The following is a 22,095-nucleotide window of genomic DNA, read 5'->3' on the forward strand; positions in this document are numbered from 1 at the left end:
TGGACTGTAAAATCAGCAGGCAAACATATTTGTTTATTGTAAATCAAAAAACAACCATATTTGATCACTGTCAATCAAAGGACTATCATATTTTGTCAGTGTAAAATCAAAAGGAAAACATATTCTGTCTCTGATAATTTAAAATACAACCATATTTGATCAATGTAAAGTAAAATGAAAAATTTAATAAATAAACATATTTGATCAGTGTAAGTCAAATGACAAACATATTTTGACACTCTACAATCAAAACATATATATATATTGTATAACATAAAATAAAATAGTGTCATAGAATAGAATATTCTCAAACAGTAGAAATTATTATCTTAAAGCCCAACAATTGGTTAATGCTTAGTCCTGGTCTTGTAGGTCCTGTTTGTGAAGATCCTGGAAGGCCTGCAGATGGTATGCAAATGGCAAGTAGTTATGAACATAACTCTGAAGTAATGTTTAGCTGTGAAAGACCAGGATTTATTCCTTATACAACTGATCCAATAACTTGCGTAAAAAGTAAGTGGATTTTTTAAATATTTATTAAATTATTTATGATATTTATGAATTGTAATGTAGGAAAAAAATTGAATTGCCATATTTATAATTTTGAAACTACTTTTAATACTTTTTCTATATTCTTGATTATTTGCTGAACTAAAGAGTGATTTCTGCACCATCTTCTAAAGTTATATTTTTTTAATGTTTAAATATGAAAGGATATATATATATATATATATATATATATACAGTGATACCTCGAGATACGAGTTTAATTCGTTCCGTACCCTTGCTCGTATCTCAAAGCAATTTTCCCCATTGAAATCAATTGAAACGCCGTTAATCCGTTCCAGCCCCAAAGAAGCTACCCCCAATTGTTTTTTTACGTGTTTTTGAATAAGAAAAATGTATTTATAAATGACAAATATTGTATGAAAGCATAATAAAAGAATATGTAAATCAAAAAAAAAAATGGTTTTATAAAGTGTATATACATATTTGTATTTTGGTCATTTAAATGCAACTTACACACAACTTAAATGCTACTGTATGCTTAATTTTAGTCACTCCTTTTCTCTTCACTGGTCTTTGCTTTTTTAGCCGGATTAAAAAAAATGTCCAAGGAGGTTTGTTTCTTCCTCCTTTTCAGAATGCTGCAGAAATGAGTTAGGCAAGTGTCATTAAATAGCTCCGATGTACGACCAGTTGCAACTTTTTCGGTGTGTTTCTCTTCCATGAACTGTGAAATTCTCTCCCATATTCCCAAGAACTCTTTTATTTCACTTGTAGAGATAACCTCATCCACCTCTGACTCTTCCTCGAAACCAATTTCTTGCAGAACTCCCGAATGCAGCTGCGACTGTAACTCTTGCAATTCCTCGGTCGTCAGTTCCTGAGAGTACTCGTCCACGCCTCTCTCACCCATCGCCAGGTCCATGGAATTTCCCAGAGACACAAACTCCTCTTCCACTGGCACTTCGGGTTCGAATACTTCGAAGCTACAGATTTAGGCGATAGCACAATTTTCGGCTACAGACTCACTCAGGCCACAGCTTCTTCCATGCAGAGGTCAAGATCCTCGTTGTAACACTCAGACAGGCCTGATCAATAATTCTGAGGTATATCACGATGTTAAAGTGGTCCTTCCAGTATTCTCGAAGGGTGAGGTTTGTGTTCTGTGTCACCTCAGAGCTGCGCCGGAACAGGTGCTTAATGTACAGCTTTTTAAAATTAGAAATCACCTGCTGATCCATGGGCTGCAGGATAGGAGTGATGTTAGGTGGCAGATAGAGAACCTTTATAAGCTTGAACTCTTCGAGGATGTCATGTTTGAAGTTCGGTGGGTGAGCAGGAGCATTGTCGAGGATGAGAAGGGCTTGCATGGCCGTTCCTCGTATCTCAAATATCGCTCGTATCTCAAAGCAAAACTTTGCTCGCCCGACAGCTCGTATCTCAAATAACTCGTATGTTAGGGCACTCGTATCTCGAGGTACCACTGTATATATATATATATATATAGTATACTTATTTTTAACATTAATTAAGTTTATTTTTCTAAATTACTTTATTAATTAGGTTTATAATTCTAAAAATACTAAAAAAACTAGTTTTATATTTTTGAAATTAACTGAACTGTATTTTTTTAAATCATTTTTAGATGCTGAATGCCAAGTAATCAGACCATTAGGTTTGACATCTGGTGAAATCCCTGATGCTGCTATTAATGCAACTTCTCAGAGAGTTAATTATGAAGCAAAGGTATACATATAACTATATTTAGGATAATTATGAATCAATTGTATGCATGTAATTGCCATATTATCATTCTTTGTACTGATTCAATAGTATTTGGAGTTTGTTTGACATTGTATGCTATTTAACGATATAAGCAATCACTTAGTCTGAATGCTTTCTGACTGACAAAACATGAATTATTGTCTGGTTATAAATGAATTGTTTGTTAAATCTGTTACAGACGCTATTTTCAGTGTTTGTGAAAAATCTGAGTTGTATTTAACAAATCCCAAAAACTGGACGACTTACATTAATTCTTATAAATTAAACAATGTAACTTAACAAGGTATGAGAAGAAAAAAAATACTGTAAAAATTTTCACCTAAGGAAATTTAATCTAAAAAATATTGAAATGATTTATGTTTTCGTTTGCTATACATTTAATGTTTAGTAATTAAATAATTTTTTAAGTTCTTGTTTTAATGTATATGTATTAACTTTTTTTAGAACATTCGTCTGAATAGTGCCACTGGGTGGTGTGCTAAGGAAGAAACATTTACATATGTTACTGTTGATTTGGGAAGGGTTTACAGAATCAAATCTTTATACGTCAAAGGAGTGGTCACTAATGACGTCAGTGGCCGACCTACCGAGCTTAGATTCTTTTACAGAGTTGGGACAACTGAGAACTTCGTTGTTTACTTTCCTGTAAGTTTCATCTCTTTAAAATTGTCACAAATATACGTATATTATTCTAAAGAGTTTGCCTTTTTCATATAAAAAGTCTAACAAACCTTAACAGATCAATGATTTTTTTTGTTGTCAAAATTATTTGATAGCTCCATTTAATCAGCTTATCTAAATTATATAATCTGTATCATTAATTTTTAGTGCAAATCTATCTCTTGTGTTATTAATATCTACTTTTAAATCAACTAATGAATTTGTTGGAATCTTGATAAGCATGAAATTTTGATGAACAATAGCTTCCACTGAATTTGTCATTTCATTTATTTATTGCTTACATATATTTTTATACAAGTCTCAATTTTTTATTTTAATTTAAATATTTTAACAAATTGTCAGGAAGTAAAAATAATCTTGGTGTGTTGACAATGCCTTATTAAATGATATCAATTGCTTTTTTAAGTGTTCAGACTTTAGTTATAAGGTAGTTAAATAAAACTAAGCAAGCACAACATAAATATTATGACTTAAATCATTAAAAATTTACTATCTAATAATAATTCAGACTAATAAAATTAAATAAAAACTAATAAACTTTAAAAAAATTACTAATCCTGCGTAAAAAATAAATAAATAAGATAATGTAATATGTGTTCAAATTTGTTAGTTGTTCCTTTTTCAATATCATTCCATCTTATAAAGAAGTTTGAGCTTCTTTGGTATGTTCCAGTTTCAACTTCATGACACATATTTTTGTTAAAAAATTATACTTATTCTTTAATTTTTCTACAATCATATATGAAATTAGAACAAAAAATAACTAATTTTCAAAACTCATCTACTTTCAATTTATTAAGATTAATTGTTTTGCATTACATATTTATAGGTTTTTTTCCTGTAAAAAAATAGTTATTTATCTAAGTGTAAAGTTCTAAACTCCTAGTTACAATGATCTAGTTTTGATGATCTAAACTCGCTTTAATACTACTACAGTAGAGCAGTGTTCCCCCAACCTTTTTATCACCGCGGACCTGTCAACGTTTGATAATTTTACCACGGCCCACTAAAGGGGGGGGGCATTGATTGTTTATTTTTTAGATTATTTTGATTTTATAATTTTAATTTAATTGTATTTAAACTTACCTTTAAAATAAAATACAGTTACACCAAAAAATAAAGTGATTTAACATTTTAACTTACTTGAACGTTACATCAATGAGAACCCTGAGCTTGTTTCTTTGCAATAAGACGGCTCCATCTGGGGGTAATCGGAGACAATGACACCCGAAGTGTGTTGCTTATCTCCAGTTTATTCCGTTGCTTTGTTTTGGTTGCTGCTTCCGCAGAAAATCCCGCTTCACACAGATAGGTTGTCGGAAATGGCAATAGGGATTTAAGTGCTGTGGTGGCAATCTCGGGGTATTCTGCCAAGACTTTAATCCAGAACACCGGCAGAGTAGTTGTTTCGAACGTAGTCTTAAGGCCGCCGTCATTTGCAATCTCCAACAGTTGATCTTCTTCTTGCATTGACAAGCTAGATTCACCCGATTTGTTGGCAAATGGGTCGCGGATCCATTCCTTACCAGTTCGTGGGTCTTTTGTGGTTGGGAAGCAGCGCTCGAACTCTTTTAAAAGCAAAGACAGGTGATCGTGAACCAACTGGGAGAATGAATCTTCAGGCTCTGTCTCGCCTAAAATACCCGCTAATGTCTGAAACATGTCGAAAATGCCTCTGTTCACGCGTCGTCCCCATAACTCCAGTTTGGCTTTAAAGGCAGCTACTTTGTCAGCCAACTTGAAAACTGTTGTCATTTTCCCCTGAAGGCACAGATTGAGTTCATTCAGCAGATTGAATATGTCACACAGGTAAGCCAGTTTGGTGACCCTTACCTTGTCACTGAAATGTGCTGCCAGCGGAGACTTCTTTTCTAAGAGAAATCTTTGCAATGGCCCTCGCAATTCAAATACTCTCAGTAGCGATTTTCCTCTGGATAACCATCTTATTTCTATGTATAACAGAAGGCATCTGTATTCTGCGTCCATCTCCTCACAAAGCTGCTCAAACAGGCGCGAGTTAATGGCGTGTGCTTTGATGTAGTTAATAACTTTAACGACATCAATCAATACACTGTTAAATTCTGGTGACATTTTTCGGCTTGCTAGCACTTCCCTGTGAATGAGACAATATGTAGCTTCACTCTCAGGTGCAACTTCCTTAATCCGAGCAGTTAAACCAGATAGACGTCCGGTCATAGCAGCAGCTCCGTCTGTGCATATGCCTAACAAAAGGACCATTTTAGTTGTCTTTAAATATATACCCATCCAGTGACTTGAACAGTTCTGCTCCTGTGGTGTTGGTTGGCAAAGATAGTGCACATAACAAATCCTCATGCACATCTTCCTGATATAGATATCGCACATAAACAAGTAGTACTGCTTTGCTGTCAATATCTGTAGATTCGTCAACCTGGAGTGCGTACCACGGTGATGCATTAATCCTCTCCAACAATTGCTTTTCAATGTCTTCGGCTATTTCCTCAATGCGCCTAGTCATAGTGCTAGCCGACAAAGGCACATGTGCTATCTTTTCCACAGCAGCTTCTCCTAGTATTTCACGGCAAATGTCTTTAGTGGCGGGCAAGATTAATTCTTCACCAATATTGAATGGCGTTTTAGCTTTAGCAATGCGGATTAGCCACCAAATATGATGCTCTTAGTGCACTCTCCTTTATTGATGTGGTGGTTTTTCTGTCCTTCGTGTTCCCGTTTTTTTCTTTCAAAATACTCCAGGGACTTGTCTTTTAATCCAGTGTGCTTGGCGTTCAAGTGGCGAAGCAGTTTTGAAGGTTTCATTGCTTCTTTAGAGAGTTGATCGCCGCAAACTATGCAGAGCGGTTTTGGTTTGTGTGAATCGCCTGTCCCGACAAAACCATACTTCAAGTAGGACTCATGGTATTGTCTGTTAAAAGTTGCTTGTTTCTGTGATGTTGAAGGTTCTTCGGTCTCTTCACTGAGCCTTTTCTTTTTTCCAAGGAAACTTTCTAAGGACGCCTGTTTTGTATTCATGTTTGCTAACTTGTGAGTTAAATTTGTGCAGACACAATACACACGTACACCAAGCACTGTTAAACCTGAGAAAGTACCGGTGAACAGAGAGAGGAGTGATAGACACTTTCTTTTTACAAAAACAAACAAATCCACATAAAGCACCCAAAACAGTAGAGAGGAATCATGGTCACGTGGTCTTTGGGCGACTAAATGGCAGACGAGCCAGCGTCTCTTTTATAGCCTCTCGCTGTGTGAGGCGTCAGAATCGAGAGAGAAGACGAAGTTCTTTATTAGTTCCAATGCAAATGTCGCGTCGCGCTTTCGTTTTTTATTTATGATATTTACAGTTACGATGATTGTTTTTTTTTTTTATTAAAACTAATTGAATGAGAAAATAGTTGCAAAAGATTTCTTTTTTTTTTTACTTTTTAAAACATTAAAAAAATTATGTTACTACCTTCGGGGGCATATTTTTTTTAAATAAATAAAATTTTAATGGAACACAGATATTTTTAATTTGGGGTATAAACCTAGGAATTTAAATTCAGTTTCAATGAAATGGGCGGACCGGTACCATTTGATCCACGGACCGGGGGTTGGGGACCACTGCAGTAGAGAACCGATTATCCGGAACAATCGTGACCATCGCTATTCCGGATAACTGATTTTTCCGGTTTTCTGAATCATACAAAAAGCTGTTTTTTTTTTTTTTATTGTCAAACTCAACTAAAAAATATATATATATTAAGAATAATTTTAAAAAACTCTTGCTTCTTTTGACAGTGTAAGAACTAATGATTATTTCCAAAATGATGGTAAACATCTTTTAAAAAAGAAAGAATTCTGAAATCTTTTGAGGAAAAAAAAATTTTTTTTTAAATGGTGGGAAAAGGTATCGAATTTCGTTCCGGTTTTCTGGTATTCAGATTTCCGAATAAGAGGTTCTGTACTTACTTTTTGACAAAAAAATTATTAATTTTAAATCAAGGTTAAGTTATAAATAATACCTAAGATCATATATTATTTAATTTTGAAATTAATTTGTTACTTTTAGAAGAAAAAAAAATGTTTTAATTATAATTATCAGTAATAATTAGAATTATTTTTAATAATTAAACATCCTATTAAAACTTTTAATCACAACTAATACTTGAATTCTTTTAAATTCTCGGTTTTAATTTGTATTTATGCTAATTTCTTTGTACACATATCTAATTTTTTTCAGAATTTTAATTTGTCTGCTCGAGAACCTGGAAACTATGGAGAGTTAACTCGTATTGATTTACCTCTAAGTGTACGAGCTCGCCAAGTTATACTTGCAATTGTATCCTACAATAAAAATCCTTGTTTAAAATTTGAATTGATGGGTTGTGAAGACACAGCAGATCCTGTGGTTTTAGGCTATAATAACGGTTATCCAATTTGTGTGGGTAAGTTTTTTTCTTTAACATTTGCAAAAAATATATATACTGAGTCAATTATTATTTGTTCAATCGAAAATAATTTTTTAAGAATGATTTTTTCTTTCATCTTGTTAGATGTAGACTAAGTTGATGGGATAATATTTATTCAAACTAGAAAATTCTTAGTAGTTTTTTTTTCAAAATCTACTTTATATTGTATATTTTGTTGGGCTGTAAGCACGACCTTTTCTGACTTAACTTAAAAGAAATGAAATACTAATGTTTGCTTTTCTTACTGATATCCTGAATCACCTGAATTCTTTCATTTTCCACTGGTACTTTAATGGTTTTTTCATTTATTTGTATTTGTGAAAGTTATTTTAATATTTTATTTTGATCAGTATTTTTAATATTTTCTTCTTAAAAATTATGCTTTCAAAATACCAAATGCACATAGTTAATCATTGCTTCAGACATCAACAAATATTAGCACCAGCTAGATTTAATAAAATAATGAATTAGAGTTCTTCCTTTTTTCAAATACATAGGGAACTAGTTGATTTATACATTGCATTTCTAAACAGCAATATTCAAAGTAAATATATTTAAGAAAAAAAGTAGATAGATTGTAACAGTTAAAGTTTTACATTACATTTACTGTATCCAAGAATTTATAGTCCTAAAAATAAATCATCTTGCCATTCAGTAAAAAATATAGCATATTCTGCTTAATGTTTTCTAGCTGTCTGTCACCATATAAAATTCTACTTCTGAAACATATTATAAGGCACCTCTGTATTGTTAACCAATTACAATGCTAATAATACTAAATTATATTATTAGTATTGCATATTTAATTGTATTATTAGTAAAATAATGCAACAATAAATTTGTCTTTTAAACTGTATTTAGCATCGTATAGTTAATACCAATTTAATGATTATATTGTAAATTATTTTATACAAATCAAAAATAGATAGCTCACCCTTTACATAACAGACAGTTTGATTAATATTAAAGTACCTAATAAGAAATGGTAAATAATTAAATATTTTAAAATCTACGTGGTTTGGAACCAGAGGTTTTTGAAGTTTAGAATTATTTAAGATTCTTCAGTTCTGGACATTTTTTTGAGTATTTATATATTATATCTTTATGGTATAGAAATTGAAGTCAAGGTACCAATCTAAAGGCAAAAACTAGTAAAGTTTAATAACAAAAAATAGTATATAATTATTAATTTTTTTTTAGGTTACTTTAAGTTCATTTTTTTAAACCCAGTTTATTCTTCACATTCAAAAACTACACTGAAAAAATGGAATTCATAGGTTTTTGATTGTTTACTTACTTAATAAAGGTAAAGAATTTTCCCTCAACAACCTGCTATTAGTCAGAGATGTCATGTTGGTTAAGGCTCCACAATTTCATAACCAACAATGTGATTGTGGCATTGTGGTCACCCTTGCACATAAGCCACCTTTTACATTCCAGACAAATTCGCACCCATAAATCTGAAGCTGTGTGAGCTTCAAGTTGCCATTGGAAATCAATCCTTAATCCTTCAAAATGAGAGCTTTAACCACTGAGTCATTGTGGCTCGTTTATTTACTTGTAGGCTGCTTAGTTTTTTTGCTTAGTTAAGCAATAACTGTTGTAACCTGCATTTATTTTTCTCTATCTGAACTTTAAATTGCATCTAAACACATATATCTGTTGTCTATTGCTAATTATTCTTCTGTCGTTGTACTTTATTTTTAAATCTTTAATGATTTATTTTAACATTTTTTTATTCGTGAATAATGCATTGTTTTTCTCTTTTCAGATCAGGAACCACCTCATTTTATTAACTGTCCTGACAAACCTATAGTAGTCGCAAAATCAGCAAATGGCTTACAGCTTGTCAACTTCACTGAACCAACTGCAAATGATAATTCTGGTAGACTTGCACGTTTTGAAGTGAAGCCTGCTGGTTTTAAACCACCTCTGATGGTTTTTAATGATATGGTAGTGCAATATTTTGCATATGATTTTGATGGCAACATTGCTGTATGTTCTGTGAATATAACTGTGCCTGGTAAAAAACTTTTATACTTTCTTATTTAAGAATAACTTTTGATAGATTATTGTTTTATTTAAGTTAACCCTTACTACTGATTGTTGCTATTAAATTTTAAAAGTAACATAAGCAGTTAGAAAAAGAAATTTGTTGCAATAAATGAATAAATATTTAAAATGTTTTTTTTTTTCATCTCAATTACAGAACAAGGAAAGAATACTGTGTTGTCTTCTTTTAAAATACAACTTTGCTTTAAGATAATTACTATTAACACTTACTGTTACAATTACTATTAGATACTAATAACACTTAAGATAATTATTAACACTTTATTGACTGACTATTTTACACAGAAACTTTGTCATCAATTAATATTTTTTATACAAGATGCACAAAGCTTTTGAAATATTCTATATCACTCTGGGTTTCATAAATTGACATAGATAATGTAAATGCAATGACAAGTTAACTCGGCATAGCTTAACAATGATCGGCATGAAAAGACAAGTTAACTCATCACTGATCAAGAATATGCTAAGCAATTTTTCATCAACTAAATTAAAAACAGGAATCTCAGAGATACAGCTGTCTGTGTGTCCATAAGACACTCTTGTAAATACACAGAATATGTTTTTTATGCAAATAATTTAATATTTTGAAAATTGATGTTTAAGCATGTATACAGCTTAATTGCATGTATACAGCTTAATTTCATAAACTAGGTGATTGATGCAATTATCTATTCACATTTCCAATGCAATTACTCTGTGTTATCTTTTACTTAAGTAATTTTAAAAAATTCTTTAATCAATTCAGGCCTCTAATTTTGATATTTAAACCAAGCGGCTATATTATATTAATTTTCAGATTTGAGATGTCTGAAACAATTTTTATTTTTGACTAAAATCAAATACAAACGGAGGACACTGATTTTGATTTTTTATTTTAAACCAATGGGTTCTATATCCAATTGCAGATTTGAAATTTTCTTAAACAATTTTTTGTTTTTTTTAGTACAAAATCTTTAGTTGAAAAATAACCCTTTATATTATGCTGTTAAAAATGTAATTCGTTGAACAAGTTGAATAACTTTAAGAAATGTAGAACCTTCAAGAACTATATTAATATTTTTTCTTTTTTTTAAAAAATAATTAACTTTAAATTGCAATTTGTTTTATATTATGATCATTCAAAATAACTTTTTTCTTTGAAAAAGTATTTTTACACCTTAATGGTAATTCTTTTACATAAATTGTAATTTGTTGCATGTAACCTTATTTACTCAGTCATTTCTTAATTTTTATTTAGATGACACACCACCATCTTTGTCTTGTCCTCAATCCTATGTCATTGAACTGGTTGAAAAACAAGAAAGTTATCGAGTAAATTTCGAAGAAGTGCGGCGAATGGTAAATGTGTCTGACAAATCTGGAGATGTTAACATTCAGATTGCTCCACAAACTGCATTTATTGCCCTTGGTGGTTATCGCAACGTAACTGTCATGGCTGCAGATAAATTTGGAAATCAGGCTACTTGCCATTTCCAAGTGTCTGTCCAAGCAGCACCATGTGTGGACTGGTCACTGGAACCACCAGCTAATGGAAATGTTAACTGTGTACCTGATGATTCTACTTCAGGCTATCGATGTGTAGCTACATGTAAAGAAGGTTTTAAGTTTACCGATGGAGCTCCATTAAAAGAATATGAATGTTCCGCTGGCCAAGCTTGGGTACCTGGTAGCATTGTACCTGATTGTGTATCTGAAGGCAAGTATTATAGTTATTTTGATTTTTTATATCCTATTAAAATATATGTATTTTATTCATTGAATTGAAATGGTACTTAACCTAGTATTACTCTCATAAAGTTCTAAAAATATTATATTTTATAAATTTCTTCATTTTAGATGTGAGGAATATTTGTGCTTATGGCAGTATTAAATAAAATTGTTTATCATACTACCATATATCTTGGTGTATATGTCAATCCTTTTATTTTAATTATGAGATAGCAAATTTCTTGTATGTCGGTATTATAAGTCGACCGCTGTTGGTAAGTCGATTGTTATTCCTGTTGATGTCTTGTGCTATGTAATACAAAACACATGGCAAAATATGGATTCAAATGTTGTTGTTAAATATTTAATTAGGGGAAGATGATTTTTGAGCTTAGCTAATACAGATAAAGTAGAATCCATTGTAGAGTAAGACCCGTATGACAATGCTGCTAACCTTAATAAGTCCGACATAGATGATATACTGGAATCTTTAAATTTATAGCTTTAAGACATATTTTAAAAGTTTTCATTCTGTCAAATACTTTTGAATAAATTATCTTGACTTTTCTTTTTTTTTAATTTTTTTTCCTAAATGCAATTTTTCTTGTAAACCTTTATATGTAAAGAAAATATGATGAGAAAAATGCTTGTATATAACATATTAAATTAGTTTTTGAAAGGGGTCATTTTAAAAGGAAAATTTATATAGAGTTATTCATATCTATCTCATTACTTATAATGCATCAATATTTCATAATCAACTTTTTTTCTCCTAAAGATAATGTAATATCAGTTTTGAAGTCATTAAGATTTGAAGTTTAAGTTAGAAACAAGTTATAATTCATAAATTTTTAATTGGTTCCAAAAACTATATCAATACACTTTCAATGAAAACTGTTTGTTCATAATTTTCATGAAGGAATTTTTTTTTTACTTGTGTGTTTATGTTTTTACGAAAGAAAAGTATAAAATACATGCTGTAAAGTAATCAATATTCTACATTGGAATATGTTAATAAAATAATATTTTTCTTGTAGATACTGATGAAGCTTCCTACGATGTTGTGGCACAAATTGAATATCGGGCAGGTGGAGCTGTATCACCCTCATGTTTAGAGCAATATGTGTCGTATGTAAGGAATTTCTACTCCTCATTGAATGAAGTTCTATCTGGTCGCTGTTCTGCAATTAATGTGAAAATGGACATATCCTTCCATAACACAACCGTAAAAACTATTGCGGAAAATACTGTAAGCATGAGTATTTATTTATTTTTATTTTGCTTTAAAGGTCACAGTACACCCAGGACAATTTTTTGAATAAAAGTAATATGAGGAATGTCTGAGATACTTTAATAAATGTGTTCTTGATTTGACAATAAAAAATTTATGCCCAAAAAATAATATAAATTGCCCAATTTTTTAATAAATTTCATAAGACTTAAAAATATTTCACAGTTTTTTAATTATATATATATATATATATATATATATATATATATATATATAAAAACATTTTTCATGTCTTATTATTTACCAAAGAAGAAAAAATTCAAAAAATATTTATCACTTGAGGTTGGCCTTCTTTGCAAAATTTATGAATTCACAATATAGTTTTATTGAATATATCATCTAAAAATAAATACTTATTCAAAACTCCATGCTCAATTGAAAAAGAAAATTTAGAGATTTAAATAATGCATGAACACAAAAAATCATCTATGACAAATGCGGTTAAAAGTTTAGTTTTTTCTGAAAAATCACTGCTTTTTTTTTTTGTTGTCCAAAATCCCTCGTGAATTGTGTAAATATTCGTTTATAAATCATATTTTTTTTTTTTTGAATGTATATGGTATTGTATTTTATTCATTTCTCTTTTTATTAATTTTTTTTCCATTGCAGATTATAATGACCTACACATTAAGAATAAAACCAGCGGTTAGTCAAACTTTATTGTACGATTTATGTGGATCTACTTTGGGACTCATATTTGATCTAAGTGTCCCAAGTACTTCAGTTGTTATAGAGCCTATTCTCAATATTACATCACAAGCTGTTGGTGGACAATGTCCTGGTGTATTGGCTATTCGATCTAATGTAGACAGAGGTTTTACCTGTGGTATTGGGGAAGTTTTAAATGCTGATAAGGAAGGACAAATACCTAATTGCTGTAAGTTTTTTAAATGAAAGAGTTTTCCTTAATTTCATATTTTTAAACTTCATTTTTTAAATCACTTTTTATTACATATTTAAATTTTATAATTGAAACTTCAAATCTGAATCTTCATTTGAACTTCAAATCTTAAACAATTTAAAAAGTGTGCTTCTTTACTCATTTTTTTATGACATTAATGTTCAAAAAATTTTAAAATCCCATCAACAAATAAAAGCCATTTAGTGAAATAAAATAAAATTAACATTAAATGTTAATTTTTTTTGCTAAGTTACATTTGTCTTAATTTCTTAATTCTACTTGTTATTTCATAATAACAAGAAATCACTCCATAGAACTAAGCTGTTGTATTTGTTTTAGTCATCAAATCCAGAAAAATCATTTTCCTTCACCTCTTATATTTTAATAAATCTTTAGTTAAAAATCTATTTTTATTATTTAAATTTAAGTTTTAAAATTTTTTTCAAAATCATACGTGATGGTTTAAAAAAACTTTTAAAAAGCATTAAATAAATTTTTCTAAAGTCTATTAAAAATTACATTTAACAAACACTTTTAATTTTTTAAGTGGCTGGATGGCGCTGTTGGTTTGTTGTCGGCCTTCTGAGTCCAAGTTTGCGGGTTCGAACCCCAGCCCAGACATCGAATTTTTGGGATGCAGAAAATCCTCAGCGACCATGTCGTATGATTATGTGGCATGCGAAAAATCCCTTTAGTGCCATATTGGCTCATGGCATTTCTGGCAAAATTAAATTCCTGGTGCACTTTAGCATCCAAATAGAGTCTCGGTGCTGCCATCTAGTGTGGCAGAAACTAGACGTCCAAATCGACATGGCCAACGGTATCTCATCCATTGTGGTGGTCCTGAAAGAGTGGATACCACTTTTGGAGAACGCACTAGGTTTGCTCATCGGAAGATTGATTGTGCAGCTCATTGGAAAAAGAAAGAAAAAATATTAATTTTTTAATATATTTGTTTTCTAACATGTTGGATATTTTGTAATTAAATTTTAAAACTTAGAAATATAAATTTATTTTTACAGTGCATTGCCCAGCAGGAACTTATGCTTCTTTAGAAGGTGGGTGCATTTTCTGTCCACGTGGTTCCTATCAAGATTTGACTCAACAATCTGAGTGCAAACAGTGCCCATTAGGAACATTCACCAGACAGGAAGGAAGCAAGAGCATCACAGACTGTGTCTGTAAGTTCAATTTATTTTCCTTTTAATATTTGCTGCATTCTTTACATTTTTTTTATACTAAACGCTTTTGTTTAAAAAAATAATTTTGAGATAGATATATAAAGTCGTAAACATTTTTATCTTTTTAGTGAGCTATTTTTATTGACTGTTAAATTGAAATCAAAAAGCATTCTTTAATTGAAGACCAAAAACTTCCTATTTACAATTGTAATTTGCATAATTTTCTTTATTGCATGTTATCCCAGTAACAAAAATCCTCCAGCATGGCAGCAGGTGCTGCTTATAATTTTTCATCAAATTTTATTTTTTATTTTTAAAAAGCAAGCAAACAAATATGGAAAAACTGCTAATACTTTTTTTTGAAACAACTTTGAACTTGTTTCCATTAAAAAATTAAAAGGCTGAGAACAAAAACTGAAGAATTGTCTTTTTTTCTGTTACTCGATTGAGGATATAATTGTGTGGGGATGTTTTCCTTTTTCTTAAAGTCGGTGTATAAAATTAAAATTAAATTTTAACTACATAAAGTATCGATAATTTTTAAGACCCTTATATTTGTAAGTTGCACACAAAGCCACAATAACAGTCTTTACATGTGTTGAGAGTGCCGAAAAATTTGAATTTATAACTATAGTGTTGCAGATTCACTTCGAAAATTTTGCTACTGAGCTTGTTACTTTAGCAAAAAAATTCTAAAATAAAGTTTAATATATATTATCAGGACGGCCACGAAATAGGGAATTTTATCAATCTAATAAAAATCAGAGAAATATCAAGGAATTTAATTAAAATACCCAAAGAATGAAGCAAAACTGATTAATTCGAGTTGGGGGTACACATGGTTCACATAGGTCAGGGAAAACTTAGAATTGTCATGGAATTTTATTTTGCCTTTTTCAAGCCGAGAATATTGAGTATTTGCAATTTTAAAAAAAATGGGAAAACTCCTACATTATACCTGAGAAATAACCAGTCTCAGAATTGTCAATAACAGTAATCAGTTTGTGAGATTTGAGTTAAATAATTGAGTTTCACGATTTAGTGAAACTTCCATGCTTCTTTACTCATTCAATGATATTTCTTTGCTCACAAAATCTTATATTTGCCATTACAAATAAAAAATCAAAGTTGACTGTTGAAAAGTTACATGGTATAGATAAAATATGGTTTAGATTTTTATTGAAATTTTCCTGATATACCTGAAAAGTAAGGAAATTTTTTTCCTGAAATTGAATTGGAACCCTGATAAAAGTACAATACTTTTGCAAAACGAATTGGCTTCTGGGCATAACTACCTGATTCTGGGCATGACTACTAGACCTGAAAATAACTACTCGCCACAAAGCCGATCAATGAAAAAAGTAGCGACTTAAATTTAATAAACAACTGGTCACTTATTCCCATCGTTTTTATTTTATTTATTAGTTTTTTAAAAATAGTTTGATGATAAAAGAACATCAATGCAGAAAGACTGAAAAACAATCTTTATTAAAATGCTCAATATCTGCATTCAAAATTTTCATCAGAATCCATCAATTTGTGATGGAAAGATTCATGTGGAAGAAGACTTCTTTAACAATTCACATATTTCAAACTGTTTATGTATGAATTTAATATATTATGCCTCCCCAAATATTTTTAAAAAGAGTTATTTTAAGTCAGTTTAGCTAAATTTTGTCACATATTTATTTTTGAATTAATTTGTTATAAACATAGATTATTTCTAAGATAAAAAAAATTTTTAAGATATAATTTAATCCAAGGGAAAAAAGTGCAAAAAATGACTATTAAATTAAAAAGGCCTATCAATTCTGGTTACCAACTCATTAGATTTGAGGAAAAAATAATTATTAAGTAATTAGAGTCTATCGGCCACTTGCTACTAACTGAAAATTGAAATGTTTAGGTTTAATGAGTATTACATAAGATCAAAATCTTCAACAATTTATGTTTTTTTTTTTTTTTTTTTTTGCAATATCCTATAAATTTATATTTGTCTTAAATTTGTGCTCCTATTTAAGGTTCATGGTATTTTAACTTTATTGCTTTAAATATTCTTGTGCACTTAAACATAATATTTCCCAAAACTCATGCTTTTTAAATAAATAACTATAAGCTTATTACTTATTTTTAAACTTTAATTGAAATTTTTATTATAACAAATACTTAATTATTATAACAAATTGCTATCATATTGATTACTTTATTCTTATGAACGTATTAACAATGTGTAATATTTATTTTCTTTATCAACATTCATATGTATAAATGCATACCTCTTTTGTGATGTGTATTTGTAAATACTTTTAAAATGTTTATTATTAATTGTTTATTATAAATATTTATTAGCTGTATGTGGTTATGGTACATATTCTCCTACTGGACTGGTTCCCTGTCTTCAATGCCCAAGTAATACTTATACTGGAGAACCACCAACTGATGGATTTAAAGAATGTTTCAAGTGTCCAGCAAATTCTTACACTTATTCTCCTGGATCGAAAGAGCCAACTGATTGTAGAGGTAAAAAAAAATTTCGCCTTACATATTGCGTATTTAATGTCGTTGAATTTTTTCTTTCTTTGCTTTCTCTAACACTCAAATTATTATGGGTTGAAAAAGAGATTTTTTTGGTGTGACATGTTATTTTAATTTAAGATGGCACTGTCTATCTGTTTTATTCAATTAAATTTTCAAAAATATTAAATGAAAAGAATAAAAAAAATTTGACTTGATATTATTTTTAAATAAATTAATGAATGTATACTAATTTTAGATATCATGTTAAATATAAGCAAAATAGTTTAACCTCGTTTTTGTTGTAATTTCTGTTTATTATTAGTTAACTTTGAAAAACAATATCTTAAAAGTTAATGTTTTACTGTTATTGATTTATAATGTTTTTACTAATATTAACAAATTATCTCAAATGCTTGAATTAAATCAAGACGGAATTTCACATTGCATTTTTATTATGAGATTTTTTTATTTCTTCGATTCCATGTACACACATTTTTATTTTACGTAGCTTTAAAACTATTAACTTTCATTTTCTTTCTAAGGTTTTAAAAGTAAAGTATATGTATGTATGTTTTATTTAAAGTGAAAAATCTTTTTATTATAAATAATAACTAATTACTATTTATAGTGACTTATGATTATTAATCACTGCCACATCTTTTGATAGATGTAATTAATGCATATTCACATTAACCAGTTATTATTAATAATTAACAATAAAATTTGATAACTGTTTTTGATAAGCAGAAATTTAAAACACAATTACCTCATTTATATTAATAATTTTTGGTTAATAATAACGGAATACTGTGATTCATTCTCAAAAATTATGCTAACCATATTATCTAGTAATTATTAATAAAGAATTATTGTTAATTAATGACATGGCCCATAATATTCATGTCATAACTTTTGGTCTCTGAAATAAAAGGTTTTGAAGGGGAAATTTTCTATGTATAAAAATTGAAACTAATTCCTTATCATAAAATATAATTTTTACCTTTATAGCTCGTTGTCAACCTGGAATGTATTCTGAAACTGGGTTAGAACCTTGTGCCATTTGCCCAGTTGACTTCTACCAACCAATAGAGGGTGCCACTTCTTGTCTTGAATGTGCATCATCACACACCACAAGTCGTGCCGGATCAACTAGTCAGAGTGATTGTGTTCCATGTAAATAACCTATTTACTTTTAAAATATGTATTGCAATATATTTATTATTTTCTTCAAAATTATCTGTGATTATTTTATAAAACGTTGCATATATTTTGCATTTATATTTCTGAAAATAATGAGCCAGTTGAAATTCACTGGTTGAAATTCACAATTATATCCTAATTTTTTCTTACAGCCATATTAATTTTTTAGGTACTTTTTTGTTACCCAAGCACAAGCAAAAAATTGAGACCTTTGCCAATTTATTTTTTTACTATTTTTTTAATTATATTTATTTTTTTGAACACTGAACAAAAAAGTAATTAAAATAAAAAAGAGTTTTAAAAGTTGAGTTTCTTTTTGATTTACTATTTAAAAAGTACCTTTTTTTATATGCCCAAAATAAATTTTATTTTGTGTAAACTACATGTAATTATTTGATTTTAAAACTTTATAATACTAAAACTTCTATTTAATAACTTTGCATTTATCATTTTTTTTTAAGTTTTTAAGAATTATTAGAAAAATTTTTGATTGAATAAAAAAAAACTTTAGACTTCTTTAAGATACACGATTGAGACCTACAAATTATTATAAATAGTACTACGTCATTTATTTTTAAATATATCATAGTCAAATTTTAATTGCTTTTATTCAACATTTTCTGTAGTTTAAATTCGAAAAATCTTTTCAGATTGGGTTTATTTATGTGTAAAAACTTAATTTGATTGGATGATGTCATAAAATTCTCCTTCAAGATATTTGTTTTTACTCCTGCATTACAATATTTGTGTTACAATATTAACTTTAAAAGTTTTATTATTATTTCACACATTTGATACAAATGTTTTATCATGTTTCTCATCGGCCAAAGTAAACCTTCAATTGCGAGAGAATCGTATTTTAGTAAAAAAAATCTAGAGATGCTGTTTTTCTTAGCTAAAACTTCGGAAAAAAAACTTGAAAATGGCCATTCTAAAAAAAATGACTGTATTTATAAGTTACTATAAGATTCTTAGTAAACAATTTTAAACAACCTACATTTATTTAAATATTAAATATGAACAACATATTAGTTTGTTCAGTAAAAATAATATTGGTTTGAGTTGTTTCCTAGATTTTTCATTCAAAAGGAGATATAATGTAAGAATGTTTTTTTAAACTTTCTGAAACTTGGAAATGTCAAGAAGAAAAAAATTTCCTGGTTGTTTATTTTAAAATTTATTGCCTCATCTTAAACCCCTGCATGTGTAAGAATTCTGTTTTATGCAATATTATTTGACATAACTGACAATCATTTTCCTCCTATTTTTATTTAGTGAAATGCAACAGCCAGTCTTGCCAACATGGTGGACTTTGCCTTGTACAGCGACATCAACTTTCTTGTTACTGTCCTGCTGGCTTTAGTGGTCAGTTTTGTGAAACTGATGTTGATGAATGTGCTAGTCAACCATGCTACAATGGAGGTCTATGTAAAGACCATCCTCAGGGTTATACTTGTGATTGTCCTCCTGGTAAATAAACATTTTCTATATTATTATGTCCTCCAAATTTAAGCATAGCTATATTCATTTTTGATCCTTATTTCTTTTCTCATTAAACATAGCATTTAACTTCTTATTTAATATAATTATGCAATGAATTCAATATCTCAGTAACTAGATATTATTTTATACTACTTTTAGATTAATTTCCTTTCAACCATTTACACATAAGTATAAAAGCTAATAGGTTGCTTTAATGTTCCAACAAATTTTTGGAGTTTGTTCATTTGTCAAATTATTTAGATGTGAATGTTAGGTATCCAAGACTTTGCTTGACTTTAATAAAAGTCATTTTTTTTATAAATCAAAAATTACTTTTGCCAAAAAGTCTTTTCTTTTTTTTTGCTTTAAAGTTTTATTCTTCTTTTGTCAAATTATTTAAATTTGCATGTTAGGTATCATGGAATCGACTTCACTGTAGGCAAAAGTTTTTTTTAGGTTAAACTCCTAAAGTGAATTTCTCCATATGTTCCAAAATGTTGTTAATATGTTTACTTTGTTTTTAACTTAGGTCGAGTAGCTTAAAAACTGGAAGTTTAGCTTTCTTCTTCCCTTTAACCTAACCATTAATTTTTTTTTTAAATTATGATGTATGATTAAAAAAGGGTTTTTGTTTGGATTCTGCATTAAATAAGGATTTAATTTGTGGTTTTTCTTATGTAAAGATTTATCTGGACCTCATATTTACATATTGATCAACATCCATAGAACGCTCCATACAATATATATGCTGTTATATAATTTCCATTGCTCTCATATGTATATTAGGATTTACTTATCTGTTTTTATAGGTTTAATAAGTATTTGTCATGAAGATTTAAAAACTGGTCAATTGCTTTTGCAATTAAAGTTATTACCTGTTGTTCATATTAAGATAAATATATTAGAATAAACATTTATAAATATTTTTATTTTACCCTATTTTTAGCAAGTCTGGAGTATCTCATCATCAATAGCACCCTAATTTATAAGGCTTAAATAAACATTTTTAAAAAATAATTTATTGATCTGTCGATTATTAATCACATATATTTTTTGTTTCGTTTATTTATTTCAATTTTATTAAAAATTTTATTTTATTTTTGTTCCCTTTCTTCAGACTATCTCATCACTCTTCCTTTACTTCTTATCATTGTATAGAAAGTCATTAATTCACTTTACATAGCTAAAACATATTTGTGCTATTTCAGGCTACTCTGGTTTGCAGTGCCAGATTGAGACATCAGACTGTAATAATGTGACTTGTCCTGAGAGAGCTATGTGCCAAAATATGCCTGGTCTTGGTAATTACAATTGCCTATGCAGGTCTGGATATGAAGGGAAAGAGTGTGATACAACAGTGAATCCTTGTACTGCAGAAGAAAGCCCATGCAACAATGGAGCAAACTGTGTGCCGTTACTTCAAGGAAGATTCAAATGTGAATGCTTACCTGGTTGGACAGGACGTTCTTGTGATATAAATATAGGTATTACAAATTATTTTGGATTAAATAATTATGCAATAGTATTTGCTTTTCTGACAAGGGGTATTGCAAGCTTATAATTGCTGGAAGGGGATTTCTAATTTACTAAATGCAATTCCATTTTTATTGAACTATAATATCTTTTGCATAATTGAAAAAAGAACGTTTGGTATATTTTTTAATTTACTAAAATTTACATCTTTTGGGGCAGTGACCATGTTTGATTTTGTTAAATGGTTGTGTATTAATTCAAAGTAAGTTCTTATTATTTATGTTATTTTAAGTCTTCTCTTATAATGATGACGTTTTTATTGCTTGAATCAAATAAAGCTTCTTTGTCTCATTTGCATTGCTTTCAGCAATTTAGTCAATTGTCTAAGTTTTCAGAATGTTAGAAAAATTCTCAATCTCCTAAATAGTGAAAGTTTTTTGAAGGTCACCTTGATCTCCCAATCCAGTATCTAGTGCTGATCTTGCATCAATGCCTGAAAGCTACTAGTGCTATATATCCTGCTGGCACATATGTTAAAAGACATATTACAATTTTAAGATAATGTTACTCAGAATGTACATGAAACAGAAGAGTTGGAAATTTCAAAATTAATTCTGTAACAATTTTTTATATAAGATTAAATAAGTAGTTTGTTTATAATAGACGCTGTAAGAATTTCCCATAGACCTATAGAATTGTAGAAATTTGGTATAAAAACTTCCAGTAAACGTAATTATTTTTAAAATGTGCTTAGTCTGAATACAGGCTATGGTCAAAGACTATATTGATTATGTTTGGCACTGAAACATGAAAAGAGGTTACATCCTGAAGAAAGTCCATTTATCTTTA

General features: G+C 29.3%; 1 protein-coding gene across 1 annotated transcript in view; it reads left to right on the forward strand.

Moving 5' to 3' along the window:
- The window catches only part of LOC107451935 (uncharacterized), a 143,439-nt gene that overhangs the window by 89,701 nt on the left and 31,643 nt on the right, over window positions 1–22,095 (forward strand). Inside the window, exons 24-36 of the mRNA XM_087153547.1 lie at window positions 373–513; window positions 2,153–2,253; window positions 2,737–2,937; window positions 7,190–7,394; window positions 9,190–9,441; window positions 10,732–11,190; window positions 12,239–12,450; window positions 13,102–13,369; window positions 14,416–14,574; window positions 16,924–17,094; window positions 18,100–18,264; window positions 19,567–19,761; window positions 20,982–21,257. Coding sequence (XP_087009673.1) covers window positions 373–513; window positions 2,153–2,253; window positions 2,737–2,937; window positions 7,190–7,394; window positions 9,190–9,441; window positions 10,732–11,190; window positions 12,239–12,450; window positions 13,102–13,369; window positions 14,416–14,574; window positions 16,924–17,094; window positions 18,100–18,264; window positions 19,567–19,761; window positions 20,982–21,257 — 2,805 coding nt within the window. The remainder of the gene's footprint in view (window positions 1–372; window positions 514–2,152; window positions 2,254–2,736; window positions 2,938–7,189; window positions 7,395–9,189; window positions 9,442–10,731; window positions 11,191–12,238; window positions 12,451–13,101; window positions 13,370–14,415; window positions 14,575–16,923; window positions 17,095–18,099; window positions 18,265–19,566; window positions 19,762–20,981; window positions 21,258–22,095) is intronic.

Source organism: Parasteatoda tepidariorum, chromosome 10 (assembly GCF_982258835.1).
Source record: "Parasteatoda tepidariorum strain Cologne lab strain chromosome 10, Ptep-v5.0, whole genome shotgun sequence".
Classification (NCBI taxonomy): domain Eukaryota; kingdom Metazoa; phylum Arthropoda; class Arachnida; order Araneae; family Theridiidae; genus Parasteatoda; species Parasteatoda tepidariorum.